The following is a 15,372-nucleotide window of genomic DNA, read 5'->3' on the forward strand; positions in this document are numbered from 1 at the left end:
TACATAGAACTAGCAATAGTTAGAGACACCCAGGGCTCACCCCCTGGCGGCCTTTGCCCTGATCAGGGATAGTGGAAAACGTGCAAGTCACGAGCCACGGCCGTAAAATATACACACACACACACACCCGCATTTGAGCAATCTTATTCTTATCAACAATTACAAAAGAAGAACATGAAGCGCAAAGCTGCTCCAAACTTAACCGATACAGGGGAAAAAAGACCTCCCAGGCAAGATCCAGTGTCCTGTGAATCTTGCCGGCGGAAGAAGCTCAAATGCAATCGTCAGAGACCCTGCAGCAGCTGTGTTTCTCGAAGGTTGGCCTGCAGCTATGGCATATCGCTGGAGAGGATTGGACCTACGACAGTCCAAGTAGAAAATGCAATCCTCACTGACACAGTTCCATCAAGTCAAGGCCCCAGAAGCCAGCCCAGGGAGACCGGCGCCGTGACTGCTCGTTCGATCACGATTCCTCGATCAACGCGAACGAGTAATGAATCACTCAAAACAGCGGACTGGCTAGAAAATATCGTCATGGCAGATCGCCTTTCCACCGCGGTCTCGAGACATCTACCAGAGGAAGTGAGCCTGTCTGAAGCCGCTCATGACCCATCCAGGGACAATGGAGATTCGCGCCTCGGTGAAGTGATCTCGGATTTCTTTCGGCATCGATTGGCTTCAAGTGAAAATCCGATGACAGTCGATCTTGTGTCTTATCTTCCAGAGAAGTCGAAAACAATGGCATTGTTCAGATACTATTGTGATTACATCGACTATCTGTATCATGTCATCATTCCGTCGCGTGTCGAGGATCAGATCAATCGCATTTACCACTGCAGCGACAAAGGCCTGCCAGTCAATTTAGCCCAGTTAGCGCTCCTTTTCAGCATCTTGGCCAGCTCTGTTTGTTTCCAGTGTTCCAGTGGTCCGTCCACCTTCGCAGAGAGATGTAGCCGCGAGTTCACCTTCTTGGCTGGTGCTGCATTGATAAGAAGCAATTACATTGCACGTCCTACCCTTGAGGGACTACAGGCATCGCTCATTGTCATCCACTATCTGCCTAATCCCAGTCTCCATCCGTCGATATGTTCCCTGTTTTTACCTGGGACGATCATCAATCAGGCAAAAAATCTCATGCTGCACTGTATTGACTCGCCCCGCTGCCAAGAAGAGAGGGAAGCGAATGGATTCGACGCACTTGAGCTGGAATTGAAGAGACGACTTTGGTGGGACATTGCAAGTTTTGACTGGTAAGCTTTAGTCATGCGATGCGATAAATTGGGGCTAATTCTTTCTGCAGGCTGTTAGGTTTCTTGAGCGGTCCCCAGGAGTGGACATATTTGATTAACCCCCGGCTCATGAATGTCCGGGAACCTTTGAATATTGATGATGAAGGCATCCAGGGCACAGCAGTTGCCACACCCTCCCCAATGTCAGAGCCAACCCAGATGTCCTTCACTCTTCAGCGACTCAACCTGGCAGTCGTATGTCGCGAAATAGTGGACATGACTGCCTACGAACACATGCATGGAGTTGACGTAGGCTACGACAAAATCCTCGAGTTGGACCGCAAGCTCCATCAAGCGTATAACGATCTTCCGGAATTCTATCGGCTCGATACTATTTCCAGGCGTCGCTTCGCACCTCTCTATCGGAGCCAGCCGAAGATCGCATGGCAGAGGTGTCTTTTGCAGCAAGCTTATCATTCGCGTTTCTGTCGGCTCCACCGTCTGTACTTTATCCGGGGAGCACGAGAGCCCGCGTATTCGTATTCCCATGTGATTTGCCTTCAGTCTGCGCGTAAAGTGCTGGAGATCAAGAGGATCATGGACGAGGACGAACCAAGGTTCATGCCGCCAACTTCTACTGTCTGGTCTGTGATGCATCACGTTTTCATGGCTGCGGTGATTCTTCTGATGGACGTCTGCTTCAATTGGGATGATCTTCTGGCTGATAAGAGAAAACAAGAGGTGCTTGATGCGTGTCGGATGCTTAGCAAGGCTCAACAATCATCGTCCTTGGTTAGCCAGGGTATCCAGGCCATGATGGACGTGCTGCAGAAACACTGGAAAAGTGGCAAGCACTCCTCCACCGATGGACAGCCTTCGAATCTACCATCGTCTCCTGCCTTGGGTGCTACCGCTGTTGCCGAACCAGCGCAAATCGCTCCTGGATTTTCTCCGCCTTATCAAGACTCGGCAAACACGATTGATAATAAAGATGCGTCCGTAGATCCCTCTTTTCTCATTGATCATAATGATAGTCAAGAGAGGCCCCTCGAAGATATATGGACGGAGATGCTTGACAGTGGCGGGGACTTGAATTTTGCAACACCAGACTGGACGGACTTGTTGACCGAATTGACAAATGCCACGCTGCCGTGTAGTTGATAACAGCTACCATGGATGCAGCCGTCGAATCCCGGCACCTGACTCCCTTTTGGGCGATGATGTATCTATTACAATCACCGCGCCATTAGTTCAACGCAGAACAACGCAGAAAAGATAGCTCAACCGTGCAAAGCCATGAAAACAACAACCAGCACGGTTGGGACCAAGATTGAGAATGCCGGAGAAATCCAACAACCTCCCTGTCACCAAACGCTACATCACCACCCACAGCACCGAGGGCGAGTCGGTGTTCATCTCCCACTCTCAAATCCCGGAATACATCCCTTCAAAGCCAATAAGCGATGATGGGTATATTGCTCTTCTCTACGCAACAGTAACCAATCCTGTTGCTGTGGACGACGAAAACGACGTCCAGGCTTACGATGAGTTCCTCCATACCTCTCCCGGCCTGACGACTCCGCTTGGCACGGTACTACGAACGATCGACCTGCGTCCGGGAAAGACGACTCCCATGCACCGAACGGTTAGCGTGGACTATGGAGTGGTTCTGGAGGGCGAGGTCGATTTGATCCTGGATTCTGGGCAGAGTCGGATATTGCGGCGTGGGGATGTGAGTATTCAGCGCGGAACGGCACATTCTTATAGGAATCGGAGCGACACAGAGTGGTGTCGGCTGTTGTTTGTCTTCTTGCCGATGCAGAAATTGAATATCAAGGGTCGAGATTTGGACCAGGAAGTCTATGATGAGCACTATGATAAGGAGAGTGGGAGTGAAGATGGATCGCAAGCGGGAAATGGAAAGGAAAAGACTTCTTGAGGATGGGATATATCATATAATAAATTCGTTCACTGTTGATAAGCTGCAAATCTGACTGCACCATACATCAAGTAGCGACGATCCTATGCTACTCGACGCTGATGTCTACCTTATTCTTGTCTGCCACCCAAAACCGTCAATTAAACCCGTCCAGTAGAACCGATGGGGTACAAGGGACTGACAGAAAGCAACATAGTCCTTGATATTCTTCGCGGCGTCATATGGCTGGGCATAATACCACGCCACATTTGGAATTGTTTGATCTATTGTACAGAAGCGGTCATTTTTCTGACACATAAAAGATGATATAACGACGCAAAGGGTGATACCTCCAACGGTTACCGTGTAGTACGAAGCGTCTCCCTTCCAAGGGCAATGAGTCGACAAGTCCGTTGGAGTGAAAAGAGACTTGTTTATAGCTGATGGTGGAAACTACAAGTGATAACAGATTAATACACATTTTCAGCTAAGTTTCTACTAATTTTGATCTTGATAATCTGAATTACTGGCAGGGAGACTTACATAGATATTGCCTTCAACTGTCTCCCAGTTGTCGGACTCGGCGAGAACGGTTCCATCGAGAGTTGCTCTGGCTCGGGGCATATTGAGATAGTTTCAGATGATTAGTGAGGAAGCCTAGAATTCAAGCAGAAGAATATGGTGAAGATGATGAAATGATGAAATGACAAAACTGACCTCTATCCTGGAAATGATCACAATAAAAGAAAGCAACAAGTGCGGGGAAACCATCAACCAACTGCAAGATGACAAATCCAATAAGAGGCAAAAACAGACAGAACAAACACAATTTAGCACTCACAGTGTCCCTGACACAATCTCCACTGTCCATCTTCACGCCTATTCTTCATAGGGTGATCACTCTTTCTTCCCCTTGCCAGGCGGAGGAGATGCGCTCGACCTGGGACTAAGCTCATAGTCCGAGTCGAAGTTGAATTTCTGGTCGTAGGGCCAGTCCAAGCACAGTTCTGGCTCGACATCATCGCCCCAGACCACTTCCTGACTGGCTTCTGGTCTCCAGTCTGCCAGGTCGAAGCCTTCCACCTTCTCGAGCATTCTGTCGAGCTGTGAAATGACCTCTCTCAACCGCCCGATACAGAGGGGCTTACTTGAGCCCTCAAGAGGGTCGCGACTCGAATCATGGTAGAACTTGCGATCGTCTGAGAGCAACCGCAATCCTTCCACAATTCTCGACGGCTTGGTCTCTTTGTTTGGCGGGGCTTCCATCAGCACTTCCATGTGAATGCGTATGTGGCGATCGCAGTCCTTATGGCAGATGGCTTTGCCATTCTTCTTGGCCTGTCTCAGGGGCGTGATGAGCTTCGACTGTATCAAAGAACGCATATCGCGCATCAGTTCGTGGCGTATCGCCAGGAGATGATCTATTCAGCCTGTTAGTCAACATGTCCAAGATTATGAGGAAACGAAAGAAGATAGAAATGGGTACTTACCGAACATGCTCTGGTCAATGAGTGTCCTAGACAAGTCAATATCCACTGCATTGCAATCGACGATAATGGACCGAGTTGCCTTCTTGAATTGTTCTTTCAGGTTGAACACCCACATGATTCCCAGAAGGTAACCCGCAAGCTCGGTACTGTTGCATTGGTCAACGAACATCCTTACATATTTGATCCAGGGGCGAGCCAGAGTACAAACAGCTGGGAACATGTCGAACATGTGCACATACTTGGCGACCTTGTGAAGCAGCTTCACATTCAGCTCATCCGGGATCCCTTGGAACTTCAAGTGCGCAGCTTTCATGATGATCAGCATGGCATCCGGATCGAGCCTGTCAAAGACCATCTCGCGCAGACCATCTGGCCGGACAGGCAGGGTCTCAAGCCACCTCCCACTCAAGCCTTTGAAGTAGATGGATTGGGATTTCAAGATGATAGTCGAGACTCGCAACTCGACAGGCCGGTTCGCATGTTTCTTGTAAAGCAGAATGAGATCGCCATCCGGGGCGATGTCATGGCGCTCTCGCTTGACCTGGTCAATCTCCATGGCGCTCATAGTGGTTCTGTAAGTCGCTAGTTGCGAAGTTTTATTTGGTGTGTAGGATGGTTGAATAAGGAGAAGTGATGAGAAAGATGCGATTGGGGAAAGAAGAATGGTTGATGAGTTCCATCTCGACGCAGGCTCCCATCTCCTTATATACCCTTCTGTATAAAGAGCTTCTCTGATGTCTAAGACACCTCACCTGTCATTACCAAAATGTCTTGAGGACAGTTGTTGCGTTGCAGATGATGACAAGGATTGATAGAAATAAGAGACAGATTTGCAACCTGATGTCTTTTGAGAGTGTCATATGCAGGCAAGACAATGCTCAAGTCTCATTGTTCAGCCAAGTTCCTTGAGCTCTTTGTTAGTTGATTTGGTGTTTCGAATTTGGTGAGACACCCCATTTTCATTACTTCACTCGACCACTGAAAGCAAGGAGTCCTCATTGTAGATAGCAGATCAAGATAAAGCGGATTGATCAAAGAGCCTCAGTGATATAGTCTTTATGAATCGCGCTGCCATTGTTCTTTGGATGAGCCCTAAGGATTCTGTCTTCCCCTTTCAGAAGCCTCGGTGTAATTTATAACAGTGTCATACCGTATCGTTGTATGTCTCCACTGCGGAAATCCTCCCGCCATGAAGGGATCGAGGACTTCCGCTGCCTTTTTCTTTTCAAAATCTCTCCCCTTTCCTACTTCCCAAATACTCAGAACGAACTGACTATAGGCTCTCTGTGTATCAGAGACGTCCTGACTTTGTGTCTGTTAATCAAATCCTCAACCTCCCTGCCTCAGTCGCCCTATTCTGCCCTCAAACTTGGGACTTTGCTCGGAAAACTCGGAACTTCCTACTGAACTCTCTTGCAGCAGTACAGATGGATCGCGAGCAATTCAGGGTCGCTGCGCATGCGGCGATCGACGAAAGTGCGTTGTTTGCCTTGTGATCTTCAAGTCCGTGCTAAAAATCGCATCTAATAGTCATCGACTACTTCGACGGTCTCCCCTCCCAGCGCGTGGTTCCAACCATTGAACCAGGTTACCTTCGCCCATTGATTCCCGAGAACCCTCCGGAAGAGCCAGAGCAATGGTCCCAAATCCAGGCAGACATTGAAACGAAAATTAAGCCCGGCCTGACTCACTGGCAATCTCCCAACTTCATGGCTTTCTTCCCCGCGGGTGTGACGTACCCCAGCATCTTGGGTGAGATGTACTCAGCCGCTTTCACCGCCCCTGCTTTCAACTGGCTCTGTTCCCCGGCATGTACCGAACTGGAGACGATCGTGATGGATTGGATGGCCAAGGCATTGGGTCTTCCTGAATGCTTCTTTAGCAGCTCGGAAAACAAAGGAGGTGGTGTCATCCAAGTCACTGCTAGCGATGCAGTCGCAACGGTGATGATCGCCGCTCGTGAGAGGAGGGTGCGCGAACAGGCCTTGGCCGAGGGTCTTAAGGACGGAACCGCCGAGTACGAGGATCGAGTGATGGAGCTGAGGCCGAGACTGGTGGCACTGGGAAGTAACCAGGCACACAGCAGCACCGCAAAAGGCGCACTGCTTGCTGGAACGAGGTATCGCAGTGTCACTGCGCGGCTAGAGGACAATATGGAAATGACTGGGCCACGTTTGCGAGAGGTACTCGAGCAGTGCGATAAGGATGGGCTCACCCCTTACTACATCACGCTTGGCATGGGTACGACCAACACTTGCGCGTTGGATCGGTTTGCGGAGATCAAGGCTGTGCTGAAGGAGAAGCCGCATTGGCAGAGAATCTGGGTACATATTGACGCTGCCTATGCCGGTGCTGCGCTTGTTGCGGATGAGTGGCAGTATATTGCCAAGGACTTTGCGGAAGGCGTTGACAGTTTCAACATGAACATGCACAAGTGGTTGCTTGTGAACTTTGACGCAAGGTACTACCAAGCCTCTCGTTTGAATATGGAATTGCTAACGTGAACAGCTGCCTATATGTACGCAACCGCTTTGACCTCACAGACGCCCTCGACATCACTCCTGCCTACTTGCGCAACCCCTACTCCGAGACTGGCCAGGTCATCGACTACCGCAACTGGTCCATTTCTCTTGGTCGGCGATTCCGCGCGTTGAAGATTTGGTTTGTCATGCGCAGCTATGGCCTCAGCGGCATGAAAGCCTACATTCGCAAGACCATTGGACTCGGTAACATCTTTGCCGACCTGGTGCGCAGCCGATCGGATCTATTTGAGATCATCACCAAACCTGCATTCTGCTTGACTGTCTTCCGAATCAAAAGCCCGCAACTTCAATCAAATAATGAGTCCCCAGTTCCTCAGATTGACGAGGCTTCGAACGCTATAACCAAGGAGGTGTACGAGCTCGTCAACTCCCGGGGTGAGATCTTCATCACCTCGTCTGTCATTGCGGGTATATACGCGATCAGGGTGGTAAGCGCCAACCCTGCGGCCGAGGAGAAGTATCTCCGGCGCGCTTTTGAGATTCTGGTCCAAACGACCGAGGAGGTGTGCCAGAAGCAGCAGTAATGGCCAGGCTTCACAGCCCTTATGAACACTGCAGTCACGATCTAACGCCACCAGTCACGCACAACATATAGCAGCATCAACATATATATACAGTGGATGTCCCTGACCTTTCACGATGTTGGTTACTATGCATTAGAATTAATTCTGCTCAATTAGATTTATTCCCACGATCTTCCCTGCTTCGGAGTACTAGTATGTCCTGAATCTTCATTTTGTCGGAATCTCGGAACAGCTCCGAGCGCAACGACCGAGCGACTATCGGAGAAGCCCCGCCTGTTCCCCGCATTGATCATACAAAGGGCGCGATGCGACAGATTCATGGATCAGATCGTTTATTAGAATTCAGGGTAACGGTAATACGTACAAGGGAGTTGACTGAATATCATGTCTATGCAGCTGCCATCGTAAGTATACCTGATTTTGCGAAGCTCAGCCCACTCTGGAGACATGTCGCTGAGAAGCCCAGACGAGTGTTAGTGACAGGGGCCACTGGCTTCATTGGTGCCCATGTGGTAGATAGCCTGTTGGCTCGAGGCATTGCCGTGCGCGGAGCGACACGGTCATTGTCGAAGGGCGAGCAGATGATAGCTGCTCGGCCGGAACATGCCTCGAAGCTTGAGTTTGTTCAAATCGAGGATTTTTGCAAACTGGGGGTGTTTGACCATGTCATGGGAGGGGTTGACGCGGTCGTTCACGTTGCCAGTGTATGTTTGTCACCATGCCTTACTCTACACAAAATTGTTGACCAAGAATCGCTAGCCATTTACCTATAATACCACAAACAATGAGCAGGAGCTCATCATCCCCGCCATCAACGGCGTCAAATCAATCCTCGCCGCTTCCGCCAAACCGGGAAGCAGAGTCAAACGAGTGGTATTGACGTCCTCATTCGCCTCCGTCATCGACATATCCAAGAACCCAGGGCCGGATTTCACCTACACCGGCGCCCACTGGAACCCAATCACTTACGAAGAAAGCGTCGACCCTTTCACCAACGCCGTAACAGCATACCGAGGCTCGAAGAAGTTTGCTGAGCTCGAAGCCTGGACCTTCGTCGAAAGAGAGAAGCCCGCTTTCGACCTCGTCACTCTCTGTCCTCCAATGGTGTTCGGGCCTATCGTACATCCCGTGGCCAGCGTTGCGCAGCTGAATGAATCCAACGCTGTTTTGTGGAGCGTTGCGGCCGGTGCTGATCCGCTACCTGCTGCGAGAGTATCTGCCTGGGTTGACGTGAGAGATCTCGCCGACGTGCATGTCCAGGCATTATTGATACCGGAAGCTGGCGGGAAGAGATACGTCCCTGCGTCCGGGGAGCCGTTTTGCTACGAATATGCCGCCGATATCATCAAGGAGAAGTTCGAGTGGGCGCGTGCAACAGTGACTACGAACTACGAGGCCGGGAAGAGGCCTGGGCCGACATACAAGCTAGATGGGGAGACAGTGGCTCGAGACTTGGGAGTGAAATACCGCAGCTTTGAGAAGACGGTCGAAGAGCTCGTTAGACAGGTGAAGGAGACAATCGCAAAGTAACTGCCAATCTGAGTCTTCCAATCCTCTCCTCAATCATCCGCAATCGCATCTACCTCTACCTCAACCATCATATCCCCATTCACAAACCCATTCTGCACCACGATCATCGTCGCCGCAGCACCAACCCCATTGCCCTGCTGCTTCCCCAGCACTTCCCGGAATCCCTCGCCAACCGCCATGCAATCCTCCGAGCGCGCAACGAACATTTTGACGCGCACAATGCTGCTTGCTCCCGCGCCCCCGAGCTCTTTAACCGCCTTGACACTCTCCCTCAAAGCGACGATGGTCTGCTGCTTTGCATCGCCGGGGAATAAGATCTGGGGAGCGGAGGCGGGGGATCGAGGGTCTACAGCTGTGGTTCCGGCGACAAAGATCTGATTTCCATGGCGGACGGCGCGGTAGTAGCCGATTATGTCTTCATAGGGGGAGGATGTTGCATAGAATTGTTTCTTGCCGTTTGGGGAAGTGGTCACGGTCGAGGACATGGTGGAAGATTATGGTTGATCTTTTGTGAATAGTGATATTAAGATGATTAGGGATGTGATGAGGGATTTTATAAAAAGTCTGTCTTTGCTTTATACATGTTGGTAGGGAGTGGTGTTGCCGAAGTAAATGAGTCATCGGAAGGCCGTCAAAGACCTCGCGACTAGCTTGTGGCTTCGGAGTACGCCGAAATGGGAGACTGATAAAGCTGATTGGACTCTTTCTGCATTTAATTACTCTGGGGATATGAGAATCACTGGACGAATGTCAATCTATGAAATCATGCTAGTGCGAGCAAGCCATAGTACATCGGGTATCCAACAATGATAACAATGCATCAGTTCTTCCCCTCCCCCAGAAACCACTCAAAAACACTACGAAACACTTCCTTCCCCCCTTCCTCAATGACATCCTCATGACACGGAATCACACGGTCAAAATCCCAACTATGGATCCTCCTAACCGACTCCGTGAACGACACCCTATCCGGCTTCGACAGAGCATACCACGCAAACCGCCGATGCCACGTCGGCGGACTCGCCCTGGCCGCAAGCAACGGCATAAACAACCGATTCAGCAGCCCAGCCGTCGGCGACTCCTCCGAGCACGCATACTGCTCCGTACACGGGCTATTAAACAGCAGATCCGCCTCGATCAGCGTCCGCGACGGTTTATGGCAGAGGACGATCTCGCGGTTCCCGTGGCCGTCCATATACTCGACCTCGAAGTCTGCGTGGAACTCGTCCGAGATCCTCAGCGAATGTTTGCTGTGCTTGTGAAGACGTGGTCGAAGGCGGCGTCGTCGTCGTAGGCCGGTGAGCTCTGGCGTTTCTCGTAGATGCCCTCTGGAGCGATGGTTTTGGCGTCGGGGAAGGCGCGCTTCCATGTGGAGATGTGCAGGTGGTGCTCGATGTCTGGGGCGACGATGTATTGTACGTTTCCGCCTTCGGAGGTAATGAGTTTTTGGACTTCGGGGGTTAATGCTACTGGGGAGATGATTGCGAGGGAGCCGGTGCGTAGTTTGACTGGGGGTTTGTTAGTGCTGAGATTCTTCAGTGGATGTGTGGGTGTCTTACCGAGTGTGCCTCTGCCTCCGAATCGCAAGAGCCCAAATCGTGAAAAGGGGACGCTGAATGTGGTGATTTCCGGGGTGACTTTGCGGATCACCATGACCTTGGACGGGTCTCCGGGGAATAGTTTTGATGACATGTCTGAAATGTAGTCAGTTGGCCCAATGGAACAAAGAAGTATGCTTCTGCTTGTCTTCGAAAGTGCTGCAGGAAACAAAGTACTTATATTGCTAGATCGGGATGCCGAGGTAGCTATACAATGTCGACAAAGTAGTAGCGAGGGCAGTATGTAATAGCGACGGTCTAGACCTGCATGACAAACACATCGGAAAAGCCGAATAAGCTTAAAAAGTCCTGAAGTATTGCTGGAATTTGTCATCGCGGAAAATGACTCCACTGCCTATCTCAGCACGACTTGCTGTGCATTGATTTGATGCTGCTCATAATGCAATGAATGCGTACATAAATGATCAAGCTAAATCTGGAGCCCATTCCACATGCGCATCCTTCCAGATGCCTGCGAAGCACAGGCAAAATCTGATCAAAAGCTGGAATCACCGAGTATTCCGTCGCAAGCTGAGCTGATACTGTGGTATGCAGAGAACAGCATGCTTTGTTCATGGTGCCCAGTTTGACAATCATTGTCGCAGCGACTTCTCGGTGAATTCAGCATACAACTTGTAAAGTGTCAGCGCAGGTGCTCGGTCGCCTATGCTTCCCAATGTAGTATAGCGCGATTCACTACACCACCTCTATGTTCTTCTGCTCTCTTGATAGCTTCCTAGATAGTATCATTAATATAATAAGTATTCTCTTATCTTATCTTTCTCCTGTTTCTATAGGTTATAAGCCCTCATAGCTTCTACAGGGTATCTTACCTTCTTCCCTATATCTAATCCATTATTTTTACACGCCTTCTTATGGGTCCAGCACCTAAGAAACAGCTAAGAAAAATTCTTATTCATCAGATCTGTACTGACCTATCTCCCTACCTGTGGATCTGTACTGCATCTTTCCACTTATAATAATATCTCTATTAGATCTAGGCCTTAAGGGTCTGTCTGATTTGTTAGTTTACATATAGCCTATAACTTACTCTAGGCTAGCAAAGTTAATATAGATATTAATATTAAACCCCATAAGGTTATGCCTACCTTAAAAGGTAAATCTAACTACATAGTGTAGCTTAAATACCTCTAGGGATACCTTTATAGTAGAAATATAAACTACTAGAAACTACTATAATATTAGTATACTACACCTCCCACACCTACCTACTATAATAATGAGTGAGATCACATTTATCCAAGCCTTTTATATACTTATAAGGAGGAGAGGGCTGCTAAGCTATAATATAGAGCTACTTATAAGGGTAAGTAAGCTGCTGGCTCCTTAGTATAAGTAATAGATACTTCTAGCTCCTTAGCACTAATAATAGGTGCTAGGGGCCCTGCTGCCCCTCTAACTCAGGCCTTTATAGACCTAATAAAGATAATAAACTTCCCTCCCTTATAATCACAGAGCTTGACATTAATGATGCTATTTATAAATATAATATATATAATAAGTAGATATCTAACCACTATAAAGACATAAAGGAGGCCTTTATATGCCTGAATTACCAGGTTCTTATAATACTCTATATTATGATTAATAACACTACTAAGGTGTATATTAGTGGCCTAAGTAATACTATTCTTACCTTTAAGAAGTTAAAAAGCCTATATAAGCATTCTAGATGTAATAGCCTATTTCTCCTATAGCAGAAGATTAGAGGTATTAAGTATAACCCTAAGGGTAATTATAATACCTTCCTATAGAAGTAGTAAGCCACCATTATAAAGATATATACTCTGGGTAAGCTACCTATTAGATAGAATACTACCTCTTCTTATAATTAATTAAGGGCGTACCACACCTAGATAATTTTATTATAAATATAGAATTAATGAAGGCAGGCTAGTAAATTACTCTATCTAATATATATATATAGTTCTAGTACTTTAAATTTAAATGTTATACTATAGGTATTAGCAAATAGTTAACTACTAATAATTTAAACCAGCTATCTATAAATACTATGTAAGGGGGGTGTACCTTATAGTGTGGCTGTAGTAGTAGAAATTAGTTAAATACCTCTTAATTAAATTAGTTAAATACTACTAATTCTTCTAATAAAGATGTAGGTGTTACAGGCTAGGCCGTAGAAAACCTATGACTAGGTATGTACAATAAGAACTCGCTGAAGAACTAGAATAGGGGGGTCTGCGGGCCTGGGTAGAAATATCCGATTGTGCACGTGACTTGGACCGTTAGTCCATAAATTACTTCATATCGCGAGTGCTGGGCAGCACGAGCATATCGCGGGCCCTGCTCGCAACAGTAGGGGTAATCTAGTGCTATTATTATAGTAAGTTTAGTAGCTACCTTCTATCTATTTATTAACTAAAGAATACCAGTTCTAATCCTTTAACTACTAATTCTATGCAAAGAGGAAATTAGTAAGGGAGAGGCTATAGACATAGTGGATTTAGTACTAATACTATATCTTATTTAACTAATAATAAGCAAGAGAAGGAAGCAAACCACCTCTTACTTAATGATGATTTACTATTCTATAATAATGTAGGCCTATCTTACCAGCAGATCTAATATAAAGAATTAGCTATGGTCAACTATGATTCTCTATGTGATGACCCTGCGCGCAGCACCGCGCTTGACTCTGTAGTCTCTGATGTAGTCTCCCTTTGCACGGAGTTAGCTGCATTAGGAAGGGAAGGGCTCAGGGCTCAGGGCTAGGGTTGGTGGAGGTCTCATACCACCCACCACCACCTTCGGTCTGTCACACCCTGGGATCCGTCTCTGCTGTTCTCTGCTAGTCAACTACTTTGGGAAGGGGTGATATAGTCCCTGGACTATATCCAATACTTGCCTGAGGCCTACCGACCAGGTAGCCTGACGATGCAATGATACAATGACCGAGCAGGATCAAGGACAACCCGAAGATAACACAAGAACAATAACAGTAGAGATAGAAGCAAGGCCTATTGAGTACGTATACTCAATAGTAAGAGAGTAACTGACGAATCGGACTAGTGAACTTGTACTCAAGTGAGTTATTGTTATTGAACGCGAGGAACTAAACTAAGAGTGCTAGATACAATGGTAATGAGTGTCCTTATATAGTTCCTCCTTTCCAGTCCATACCTTGAGGCTATCGTGAGGTCCCATCATGGACTGTTTGTTCGTGGTCCATGGTGGTGTTATATGATCATGGTCCCTTATGGACCGTTACCTGTTCTTGGCATCAGGGACCGTTAGTCACGTGACTTAGCCGCCCCCCTTGTCTCGAGCCTGGTTGTCCGTCAGACTGCGCTGTCTTTTCTCGTAAGCCTCATCCAACCATTTCGTGTTGACTGTAGATGTTCCATAACACGGTCCTCTCACCTTCTCCCTTCCCTCTCCACCTTTGTTCTTCTCGTGATAGGACTCAAACAAGAAATGATTACGTTCGTCTTTTCTGCCTGATCTGCCGGTTATCACAAATATTATTACTATATTCTTACACACATAGCTTAAAGAATCTATCTATATTAATCTACCTAATAGCCTTAAGCAGGCTAGAAAGTATACTCTACTTATAAAGACCCTTTATAGGCTAAAATAGTTACTATATAAGTAGTATAGCTTAATGCATAACTTTCTTATATCTATTAGATATAAATAAACCTATACTAACCACTATATCTATATAAAGTAAGGCATTACCTTACTAGTATATATAGATAATATACTAATTCTTTCTTAATTAAAACCTTCTATTAATGACTTCCTGGCCTCCCTTAGCAAATTATTTAAATACATAGATAATGGGGAGGTTACCATATACCTAGGAGTTAATATCATATGATAGAAGGAAGGAATCTATCTTACCTAAGCTAATTATATTAAGAAGATACTATACTGCTTTAGCATAATAACCTATATATATGCCTATATACCTTTTAATAATAAAGAGCCTATTATACTATATAACTAGATGGCTACTAATGCTAAGGTAAAGCTATATTAGGAGATGATTAGTTTACTTACCTAGCTTATACTAGGCATGCAGCCTAATATTATGTTTACTATCTCCTACCTTACTAGATTAGCTAAGAACCCAGGTCTAGCATGTTACGGGCTAGACCGTAGGAAAACCTATGACTAGGTATGTACAATAAGAACTCGCTGAAGGACTAGAATAGGGGGTTGCAGGCCTGGATAGAAATATCCGATTGCGCGTCGCAGCTAGCGAGGTGTCACGTGACCTGGGTGGTTAGTACATAGATTATTATGTTGTCACGTGACCCAGAGCTGTATGGCTTCGCGAGTGCCTGCTAGGCGGCACGAGCATATCACGGGCCTTGCTCGCAACATAGCATACTTCTCTGTAGTTAAATATATGCTATATTACCTTATAGCTACTATATCTCTATTAATCTTTTATCCATCTAATATCAGTAATCTTAATAACTTTACTAATACTAATTAGGCTGGGCCTTATACTTAGCAGGCTATTTTAATATCTAGATATATCTCTATG

The 15,372-nt window shown here is 47.1% G+C and overlaps 7 protein-coding genes across 7 annotated transcripts; 3 read left to right on the forward strand and 4 right to left on the reverse strand.

The window, feature by feature from the left end:
• Positions 1-211: 211 nt before the first annotated feature.
• On the forward strand, positions 212-2,390 carry CDV56_100066 (transcription factor domain-containing protein; the record flags this gene model as incomplete). The annotated part of the gene is made up of 3 exons (XM_026753685.1): positions 212-317; positions 377-1,250; positions 1,301-2,390. Coding segments are annotated over 3 exons (2,070 nt in total), but the record flags the coding sequence as incomplete, so codon positions are not given.
• Positions 2,391-2,565: 175 nt separating this feature from the next.
• CDV56_100566 (cupin domain-containing protein) lies at positions 2,566-3,168 on the forward strand (the record flags this gene model as incomplete). Its single annotated transcript, XM_026754185.1, has 1 exon — positions 2,566-3,168. One exon carries the CDS (start codon positions 2,566-2,568, stop codon positions 3,166-3,168), a length of 603 nt encoding a protein of 200 aa, XP_026609743.1.
• Positions 3,169-4,044: 876 nt separating this feature from the next.
• CDV56_100813 (uncharacterized protein) lies at positions 4,045-5,202 on the reverse strand (the record flags this gene model as incomplete). Its single annotated transcript, XM_026754432.1, has 2 exons — positions 4,045-4,568; positions 4,638-5,202. The coding sequence occupies 2 exons, from the start codon at positions 5,200-5,202 to the stop codon at positions 4,045-4,047; spliced, it is 1,089 nt and encodes a 362-aa protein (XP_026609744.1).
• Positions 5,203-6,064: 862 nt separating this feature from the next.
• CDV56_101119 (putative aromatic-L-amino-acid decarboxylase) lies at positions 6,065-9,234 on the forward strand (the record flags this gene model as incomplete). The annotated part of the gene is made up of 5 exons (XM_026754738.1): positions 6,065-6,113; positions 6,168-7,098; positions 7,146-7,683; positions 8,133-8,408; positions 8,464-9,234. The coding sequence occupies 5 exons, from the start codon at positions 6,065-6,067 to the stop codon at positions 9,232-9,234; spliced, it is 2,565 nt and encodes an 854-aa protein (XP_026609745.1).
• Positions 9,235-9,263: 29 nt separating this feature from the next.
• CDV56_101603 (YjgH family protein) lies at positions 9,264-9,719 on the reverse strand (the record flags this gene model as incomplete). The annotated part of the gene is made up of 1 exon (XM_026755222.1): positions 9,264-9,719. One exon carries the CDS (start codon positions 9,717-9,719, stop codon positions 9,264-9,266), a length of 456 nt encoding a protein of 151 aa, XP_026609746.1.
• Positions 9,720-10,054: 335 nt separating this feature from the next.
• Positions 10,055-10,429, reverse strand: CDV56_101714 (uncharacterized protein; the record flags this gene model as incomplete). Its single annotated transcript, XM_026755333.1, has 1 exon — positions 10,055-10,429. One exon carries the CDS (start codon positions 10,427-10,429, stop codon positions 10,055-10,057), a length of 375 nt encoding a protein of 124 aa, XP_026609747.1.
• A 41-nt stretch (positions 10,430-10,470) lies between these two features.
• On the reverse strand, positions 10,471-10,926 carry CDV56_101765 (uncharacterized protein; the record flags this gene model as incomplete). Its single annotated transcript, XM_026755384.1, has 2 exons — positions 10,471-10,742; positions 10,794-10,926. 2 exons carry the CDS (start codon positions 10,924-10,926, stop codon positions 10,471-10,473), a joined length of 405 nt encoding a protein of 134 aa, XP_026609748.1.
• Between the last annotated feature and the right edge of the window lie 4,446 nt (positions 10,927-15,372).

Source organism: Aspergillus thermomutatus (genome assembly GCF_002237265.1).
Source record: "Aspergillus thermomutatus strain HMR AF 39 chromosome Unknown NODE_423, whole genome shotgun sequence".
Lineage (NCBI taxonomy): Eukaryota > Fungi > Ascomycota > Eurotiomycetes > Eurotiales > Aspergillaceae > Aspergillus > Aspergillus thermomutatus.